General features: G+C 38.0%; 1 protein-coding gene across 1 annotated transcript; it reads left to right on the top strand.

Annotated features, from left to right (window-relative positions):
• Nucleotides 1–444: 444 nt before the first annotated feature.
• On the top strand, nucleotides 445–2493 carry LOC116263447 (protein ELF4-LIKE 4-like). Its single transcript, XM_031643220.2, has 2 exons — nucleotides 445–795; nucleotides 1589–2493. Exon 2 carries the CDS (start codon nucleotides 1619–1621, stop codon nucleotides 1961–1963), a length of 345 nt encoding a protein of 114 aa, XP_031499080.1. The 5' UTR covers nucleotides 445–795; nucleotides 1589–1618; the 3' UTR covers nucleotides 1964–2493.
• Nucleotides 2494–10196: the final 7703 nt, after the last annotated feature.

Here is a 10196-nt window from a genome sequence, read left to right as displayed (position 1 = left end):
CTTTCCATTCTAGTTTTGAAACAATCTTTTAGATGAAAAAAGACTTTGCCACTTCTAGATATCTCCCTTTTGAAGCCTTAGTATAATTGAATAAAGTCATCATTTGTTTGATTACAGAAGAAATTAAATTAGCGGATAATTTCATCCAAAGTGTTTGGGAACACTTCATAGTTGCCTTGCCAATTGACTCATGCGTATGCGCCTAGGCGGAGGTGGACCAGACCAATGTGACCAGATCCAAGTCAACTGCAGAACTTGCAAAACTGGGTTTGACCAAGGGCAGGTTGGTCACTGAAACGCGCCACAAAAATCTTGGAATCTCAAGGGTAGTTTTTACACCAAAAAAAAAAAAAAAAAAAGAGGGTATGTTGGTAACATAGGAGATCTGAAACATGGATAATCATAATTAACAAACTGAATGAAAGAGAGAGAGAGAGAGAGAAAGAGAGATTTTCGTATAAAAAAGGGAGAGGGGGGTTTGAGGATGTAGGAAGAAGAAGAAAGAGAAAGAGGGAGCGATTGGAGCCTGACTGTCAAATCTACTTATTCTCGCATATCCGCTCTCTCTCGTTCTCTCTCTAAAGAGGCCATTGTTGGTGAATGAGTGGGTCTGTACTTCTCTTGGAGGATTTTGATGGGAGAATCAGGCCATCTTTTCATTGGAGGTTGATCATTCCTTTTGCTTCCTTACCTTCTTCCCTTCTTTTTCCTCCTGCTGCTGACCCTCGTCGCCATCGCCGGCCATTTCTCGCGCCCTCTTTTACGAGAAGAGGAGAAATGTTCTGCGTCTCCGAGGTACGGTTAGAAGTAGCCAAATCTTGTCTTCCTTCGTTTTCCCTCGTCCCTTTTTATCGATTTAGCTGTCTCTCTCTTTCTGAGACTCATGAATTGTTTGTGGTTTGTGATCTGGGTGTTAGTTCAAAATGGTTTTTCTTTGACGGGTTCTCAGTATTCCTTTCTTTTCCTTGTTTTCGTCTTGATGGTTTTAGGTGAACAGTTTTAAAGATGGCTTCCTTTATTAATCTTGCTTTTTAATTTTAAGTTTTGTTTTGGTTCTTGGCATCCATCTTCGTTCTTTCATCTTTTCTGTTCTGGTCCTTTGTTCTGCAGAAACCTGAGGGAATTTTGGTAGACCACTCTCTCTCTCTCTCCCGATTTCCCCATTTTTTTTCTCTACTTTTTCCTCATCAGGAAAATCTCTGCTAGTATTTTAGTACGGTTCAACGTTTGTGCTGCCATTTCTGTCCTATTTCTTGTTCTTCCCAACCCACTTTTTCTCTTTCTTTTTTTTTTTAACCGTTTCCATTTTACTGTGCTCATCTTTATTTGTGTATTCCACTGATTTCCATCTTCCTCGCTGATCAGATTTTTCCATCAATAATTCCCCATATTACCCACGCACTCACGCACACACACACAGACACAACCTATCCATAGTTGGGTTGCTGTGAAATACTATACTTGATGGCCCACGCAAAAAAGAATCTCCTCTAAAAGATTTATCTCATTTGTTTCCGGCTAATTTGAGCTTTAAGCTCTTCACAGCCAATTTTAGGTAAATTGCTCTCATTATTTTATGTATTTGCAGGCCTGATATCGAGTCAATTCTGGAAATAGAATGGAAGGGGATACGTACCCAGGCCCTGGCAGCGCCACGCAATTTGACAGTAAGGTTCTTCAGACCTTTCAGAAGAGCTTCCTTCAGGTTCAGAACATCCTGGACCAGAACAGGGTACTAATCAATGAGATTAACCAAAATCACGAGTCAAGGATTCCTGATAACCTCAGCAGGAACGTGGGTTTGATCAGAGAGCTCAACAATAACATTCGGCGGGTTGTTGATCTCTACGCCGACCTCTCGAGCTCGTTCACTAAATCAATGGAGGCTTCTTCAGATGGCGATTCTGCGGGAACCACGAAATCAGATGGGAAGCTTGGTCAAAAGAGAGTTAGGCCAGGGTGAAAGCCTCTCTCCTTCGAGGCTATAATTCTTTTAGATGATGGATGAGAAAGATATATACGGGGATTCAGCTACCCTCTTGGGCGGCTAACACTGTTCATTTTACAGAACTCGTTCTGTGCCAGTAGAACTTGTAGGTTGTTACAGCATCTCTGGCCTCCAGATGTTGATGGGTCTTGTTTGTTTCTAGCACCTACATAGAAGAAGGGCAGAAAATAAGGAGAGAGAGAGAGAGATCCTGCCATGAAAGGGAATGAAGATCCTTTGTTTGTGTAACAAATATATGCCCATCAATATTCTTGGATGTTGCTTTCTCCCATCACTGTGTTGAGCCACTGATTTGAAGCATTAGTACTGCAGTTCTTTATACTTTCTTTTGGGCATAAAGTTGTAAAGTTTGTGCTGCAAAACACATCTTTGATCTGCTAAAACTGAGCCTCCTCACCTTTTCCACATACAAAAGGATGAAATCTGATTTGGGTCTTTTTCAAATTCTTCAACCATGAACTCCACAGTTGTGTTCTTATCTTTTAGTGGAGGTTTCCTTTTTGCCCTTTCCCTCTGGGTGGCCTGTGTTTGAGGGCCATATTTTCCTATGTCTGCTTGGAGTTTTCCCCTCTGAGGAATGATTCAAGCTCTCATGCTGGTGACGTATGTAAAAGCAACTTGAGAAAAAGAAATCATTTGCTTTTTGACCGGCACTGTGCTCTTTCTTCCAGCCAATGCTCATCTTCTACCTGAAGGCAAAGTTCTGAGCAGGGCAAAAAACTAAAAGGTAAAAATGAAAGGGAAAAGGCAATATTGGAAAGGTAATGAGGAACTAAAACTAGCAGGAGGATTGCAGAGAGTGACAGGGGGGCATATAGCGTATGACCCAGCAACAGGGCTAGGGGCCCAATTCTAAAGAAGGGAAGATGTGGATCAAGCTTGTCCACCACTTCTCTTTTCCTTTTTCCTTTCGTTTCACTTCTTCTATTGGCTTTTGTGTCTATCTTGTCCCCGTTTCTATCCTCTTTTTTAAGAAGGCAGTCACAATCTCCTTGTTCATATTGCTACTGTTATTTCTCCTAGTTTTTGTCAAGTTGAGCCTTTAACACGAGTTTCTTCAGTAGCAAGTCCGATTCCACTAGAGTTTTACTTAAAGGAGCATCATTGCAAAGTCAGTCCACTCTCTTTTTAAGTGTACCTTCATAGGATGTGGTTAGAACTTGGAACCCTTTTGCTAGCTAAAATCAAAGCCCAGTGTATAATAAGGGAAGGCTTGTGGGGGGCTAAAAGGCTGCTCCAATGAGGCGATTAGGATTGTGTTTTCCTTTCAGATATTGTAAAAAGAAAATTTTTACCAGAAAAGAATCTATATTTCTTATATACAATGAAGAACTGCTGCTATTTATCTAGTTAACAGAAGTCTTTGCGTTTCAGCAATCGGCATATCTGGGGAAGAGAGAGAGAGAGAGAGAGAGAGAGAGAGATTCCACAATGAAAACGAGAGCTAACTTACTCCACAAGTACTTCATGGGTGGAGAAATAGAGTCTATCAACATCGAATTATTAACATTACTTTGAGACGACAAATCGGGCTCACATGAAAATGACAAGGCCTCTTATGTGTGCACCAGCCGGCCACTTGAAAAAGGAGGTCACTCTGTTCTGGAAGTAGTACAGGAATTTCTATCACGGAAACTCGTCTGGGGATTTCACCTGATATGTCAATTTCCTTAAATATACCATCATACGTAAATTGTAGGATGCAGGAGAATGGAGAATTTGTCATTATTTCTGAACCAATCTAATCTTGAAGTGCACTGGTTTCCGCAAACCTACGGATCACATTCCCCCCCACCAAATCCCCATGCTTTATATATATATATGGATTTCCTTGTCCGGGCTGCGATGGAAAAATTATTTGGCTCACAGCATAACGCCCAGTGCATTCCACCATGTGCAATGTGTTTAGTTAAAGCCGATTGCATCGAGCACTCATGATTAAACCGTGCTTATATATATATATATAAGTGAATGACGATTCTACTGTTCAGAGTTACTCAGCCATCTAGTCAAGGCCGTTTATCTAATGCAGATGGATGCTTAAAAGAAAAACATGAAGAAAAATATAGGACCTAATAAAATATGACGAAAAATGTCCATCATATTTCTCTTGTTTTTCTCTTAACTGTCCGATTTTGGTTAGGTGCATCTTCTCTTATATCTTTTAAGTGTAAAATATGGATACATACACGTGCGCACACACACATATATATATGTGTGTGATGAACACCTAGGTTTGGGCTTATGTGTGTGATGAACACCTAGGTTTGGGCTTGACTTGCATCATCTCGTATATCTCGTAAGCATAATAATAATATATATATATGTGTGTGTTGGAGGAGGGTCCCATCGGACCACCCCAATTCCTATGTAGGTTATCGATCGCCATCAAAACAAATCTGTCCGTGAGTTATGTCAAGACTCAAAAGTAGCACGCTAGTTCATAGCTGGAAGGTGTTGCTGTGGCCAATAGGTCACAGGCTGACAGCAACAATTTTGGCCTCGTTCCTATCTTAACCGATAGCGAGATGATCACATCTGCTATAATGCATTGATTTTAACAATATGCAGCCTTTATTCACTTTGATATTTTGATCATACAACCCAACAGTATTTTACTGTATTTATGTTAAAATTTAAATATCAAAATGGTTTTCTAATTAAAATTTCAAAATTTTTAAAGAGGACATCCAACAGACCGTAACACCGCCAAACAAATGCATTAGAATGAGATCAGGCGCAAAGACTGAAAAGCCGTCCATACTGATTGAAACTGAATGCAAATTAGTGACCGAGCCGCATATTAACTGCCCACATCAGCCCTTTAATATTTCTTTATTTTCACATTAACATATTCAAATATTTGCTCTATTATATATTTATAAGTGCCCTTTTGGATATGTAAATGAAGCAAATGCTAGTGACCGAGCCCTGCCAGTACCTAACAACGGAATCACAGGCGAGAAATGCTGTGAGAAGAGATCTGTGGGTCAATTGCTTTTTATTTTTTTTTAAAAAAAAATTGTGATCACTGGTGGGGTTTCTGTATTTAAAGATTAAGAGACAATTTAATAATCACAAAAGGGAAGAGGAGCAGAAAGAAGACAGTATGGAATCATCTTTTTATCATCAGTTTAACCACATTTCCTGCTTCAATGAGGTCTCTAATAAAGAAAGGAAAGCTTAAGGGGACAAAAAGAGAGAGTGAAGCCAATCCTGCTGAGCTAATCTTTTTAAAATATGTGGTGGGCATGGGAGCCTTGGGTTGGGGATCAGCAGTTTGTGCCAGCACAAGAAACAGCACAACAGATAAGAGCAGAGGTGAAACAACCAGTTTTTCATATGACAGAATCTGCTTTATTTCCTCTCTCTCTCTCTCTCTCTCCTTTTATTGCTTTTCTGTTTTTCCATTGATGGGATTTAAAAGCAGGTGTGATGGGAAAAGGGAACCAAAGCTGCTGATGGCTTGAGAATCCTGGGCTGCTTGATGGGCAGCAATTGCTTTATTTATTTCTCTGTTTTTCAGAAGGAAAAAAGAAAAACTGTTCCTTCAAAGCCTTGTTTGGCTCCTTTTTATTTTATTCAATTAACACTTTCTTTAATGTGACAAAGGGACAAAGGGCCAAGAAAATCAACCTGCCTTTTTCTCTTTCAACTGGCGTCTCCCCCTTCTACTCTCTTCCTTTGTGCCTTTGCTCCCCAAAGCCTGTGATTCAGTGTTGTACTAGATTGCAGGGCCATGATCCATGGGCCAGTACTGACCCTTATGTTGGGTTGTTTGTATTAAGAGAAATTTCACTTGGCCCACAGCACACTGCTTTTAATACCAAATATAGGCGTCCTAGTTTTGAAATTCTTCAGATGAGCAACATCATTAATGAATTCTGACAACTGCCAGAAATAGGGAGCTGAGGTTAAATCCTGTCATGTTTGCAAAGGTACTTGTTTTCTTCAGTTATTAAATGCCCTCTTGGGTCATGTTTTGAACCCATCAAAGATATAAAGGGAAAATTTTCTCCCTTGAGAAACTTTATTGGTGTGATGAACATTTTGTTTGTGACTCATGGAAAAGAAAGAGCAGGAAATGAAAGGAAAACCTAGCTACCCACATGAAAACTTTTATAACTCCTTAAAGGAGAAGCAAAGTTCTCACATAAAAAGTTGAATCTCAGAAAGTCCTTTATGTGAAAAGACTTCCTCTTTCTTTTGAAGCCACAACTTCAAACTTTCATGTCATTTACCCACTTTCCAATTTCACTTAATGGTGGTCATAAGCTGATTTACATTTTTTCCCTTGTGGCCTTCACAGGAATTTAGAAAATAATAACAATACCAAATGGGAAGGAGGATGAAGATCAATTTGTAAGCCTTTTTTTTTTCTCTAAATGCAATCAGTTATCAAAAAGATTCAGAAAAATCACAATCGCATTGACTGGAAACATATTTGAATCTGAATAGTCAAAAGATCAAATTTTGAATTTCCACAAGTTACAAAAAGGGGGAAATTCAAATATGTCACCTGTTACAGAATAAAGCAAATAATAATTAGCAAGGGTCAATTAATTGAAAGAAATATAATGGTAATTGATACGGTTCCAAACGGTCAAACAAACAATTGAATAACAGTATCTGAATCAATGCACCTTGAATGATCTGCTGACTTAGCTAAGCCAACCCAAATTGATTTTAACAATTAGTTATCACTTGGGTAGTTGAGCTGAGACCTGATGTCATCATTCCCAGAGTCATGTCTATCTTGATCCACCCTTTTAAGGAACTCTGGATTATGCTGCAAATTGCAATTTGATTAATCAATTAAGTCTTTTGAAGACTTAGCCTCGTTTAGTTTGGCAACAATCCAATACCAGAATTGCATTAATTGGGAAGAAAAAGGGATAAGTATTTACTATGGCCTACATTTTATTCAACAAATACATCCTGCCCAGATTATCATTCTGATGTTGTTCAAGCATTAATCCTGATTACATTTTGGTCACATTAAAAATCTATTTGGTTTCTGACATCATCCCAAAATAAAAGTTATGCCTAAAATATAATTGATTGATAAAAAAACAACCTGCAATACGAGATGTAATAATGAAGAGAAAAAAAATCAAGAAAAAAGAAACAGACCATACTGTAAGCCAGTCATTACAGTTAAAGAGATCAGATTAAACGGAAAGGTCAAGTAACTACACCAGAGATTAATGAGAAGAAACTCTTCTTTTTGTACAGAAACAAAGGCATCTAGAGGGTAGGGTCGATAATGAGAAAGCTCTTCTTTTGTGTCAAAACAAAGGGAATCTAGTGGGTAGGGTCACTAGAAAGAATCAACTTAATTAGAGTAAGGGTGGACAGTATTGGATCGTGTACCAAAATATTCTGCAAGTTGCAAGCTGGGTTCGATATTAACACTTCAATTACTTCATCCTTGTTAAATGACCAATGGGCCCAGATCAATAGCAAAAACATATATTGGAGGCCAGGAATGGCCGACCCGGCCCTTATTATGCCTTATTCTCATCTGATCACTAGTCACATGTTAACTGCTCAGATTGGTAGAGTGGTGAAAAACCGGTCTTCAGTTTAATTCGTATGGGTGTTGCTGTCCTAGACTGTGAATGGTGGGTGCACGACACTTAGTCAATGGGTATGTCGCTTCTTGCATAGGTCTTGAAGCAGCCCTAGACCCCAAAAGTAGAGAAGAGAGAGTGGGGCTTCGGTCTTTTAGGGGTATCTCCCTCCCACCTAGCTGTGAACTATACATTTATATCTTACTGAGTAGCCTGCAGATGCCATCTACATTTAAGCTTATAGAGAATCCCAAAACCTTTAGCCTTTCAGTTAATTCACTAGTATTATTGATATTGATTAGAATATAATTAAGCAACCTTGTTTATTTTTTGCTTAAAAATTAAAGTTTAGGGATGGATGCTCATCAATAGAAGCTTAAGCACAAAGTGTTAGCATGAAAGTCGTTAAAAGGTTGTTTTTGGGTACTTTTGTTATTTTGAAGTATGAGTAGTTTGAACAGACATTCCACTAAAACGTATGGCTGAGAGAGAACCTTAGTCAGACATGAGAACTCTTCTTTTTAGGGTTTGTTTTGTGAGTGATTCCTTTTGTCTTCTTATGTACCTTTTATTGAGGAAGAAGACTCATCCTCTTCATTGCACCCATTTTAGACGTACACGCACATGCACACGCACACACACACACACACACACACACACACAGAGAGAGAGAGAGAGAGAGAGAGAGAGAGTGTGTGTTAAGGGCATGGAAGAAGAAAACAAGTAATAATATTTTGTCCTCTTTGAAAAAGTATAGTGCTTGCATGAACCATGCACTTATCGTAAATCTTATTTTGCCAACCAGATTAATTAAGCTACAAAATAATTTTATGGTGGGATCTCCCAAATAGTTCATCTGTAAAATTAACTAGAAAGCAATATTTTAAACTTTAGTTATAAGAATATCGAGAGTAACATACACAGTATTGCTAGCCTTCTTATAATTTTGAATAAGATTATTGATCAAATAATTAGTACAAATGAAGTAGGAGCTGGGAAGAACATAAACCCAAGCTTCTTTTTGTGAGTAAATATTGTTCAGAATTTAAAGTTGAAGAAAAGGAAAAAATTACTAGCTACTAATGTGGAAGAATCCCCGTAATTAAGCGCAATATTGATCATACAAATCAGTTCAATATATGAAGAATTGGATCATATACTAACAGAATAAAATAAAAACAAAGGGCATAGGAAACCACCTTTGACGTAAGACCTCCGAGGCCATACCCTTATGTCTCCAAGGTTCTACCTTCTTCAAAACATGTGTAAACATATGGTACGTCCTTTGACTTGATTGTAGTATTTAACATAGGCCATATGAGCAACACATCAGGATTCAAACCTCGGACCCCTTAAATGTGAGTTTCTTACCACCCAGTTGTGCTATGCACTTTCATGACCCTACATTTAAATTTGACAAGTATTACTCCCAAGTTTGATTCTTATTTTCGGTTGGCAGAAGTCGAAAGTAAAGGGATGGAGAAACAAATGGAAGGAAGTTATTTGTTATGAACTTTGCATGAGAGGGCGTAAAATGAAGGGTCCTCCTATAAAACCAGGGTAGGAACCAAATTTTTTTCATGAGGGAGCCAAATTAAAGTCTCTAAATTTTGATTAGGGTTGAAATATCAATTTTTAAAATTTTTATATAGAACAAGTGAATTTAGATATAATTTAAAAAAAAAAAAAATTAAGGTGGTGCCAGGGCCCCAAGCGGGCCCTGAAGGTGTCCCAGTCCTAAAATGACCAGAAGACACCTAGTTTTTACAAAGGATATCCAGAAATCCCTTTTGGATAGGGCTTTTCTTCTTTCATGCAACAACACTCTGTAGAGCTCTATTTGTCTATTGCAATCTGCAAAAGGAAAAGGATAGGCCACGTGCTCTCGCATATTTTGAAATATAATGAACAAATGAGAACAGTTTGTTCTTGTTCTTCATGAAAGAGTGACAACCTAGAATTGGATTTTCCTACTGCAATCTGCAAAAGAAAATAGATATGCCACGTGCTTTGGCATATCTTCAAATATAATTAGACTTTCCCCTTTATCATTAAGGAGTTGTTTGGCAATGTTGTTCTTCATGAAAGAGTAACAAATTAATGGTTACTATTACAAAATGGAACCTTAAAGTAGCTAGTCCTATGCCCCCATAAGGGAAAAAAAAACCTGCAATATCAAGAATTTGTTTACTTATTGCAAGAATATTGTGTTGATTAAAGCAAATTTCATTAAATACCCTAACATTCAAGAATATGTTCATTGCAGTGTTGTTGTGGTAGAAAGAAACTATTCCATATAGGTTGTTCGTAATTGCGGTCTTTTCAGTCAAAGTTATACTGGAAGAAAAACATAACGGTGTGTTTGATGTGCACGGGAAAAGTTTAAATGTGGACTCCTTCCCAAGAAATTCTAATTCTTTTCTTGGCACAACAAACTTATCTAGATGTCAATGATCGAATTTGAATCAAATATACTCTTAATCATATCCACTTTTTTGAACATTTGTATGTTTAGATTTGAATAGGAACAAAGAAAAGTTGCATTCGAATCAAATTCTGAAATTCGGTTTCACAATCTGCATCCGATCAAAATTCGATATTAACATTCATACTCA

This window comes from Nymphaea colorata, chromosome 10 (assembly GCF_008831285.2).
Source record: "Nymphaea colorata isolate Beijing-Zhang1983 chromosome 10, ASM883128v2, whole genome shotgun sequence".
Taxonomy (NCBI): Eukaryota; Viridiplantae; Streptophyta; class Magnoliopsida; order Nymphaeales; family Nymphaeaceae; genus Nymphaea; species Nymphaea colorata.
This window is presented reverse-complemented; position numbering and strand designations above follow the sequence as displayed.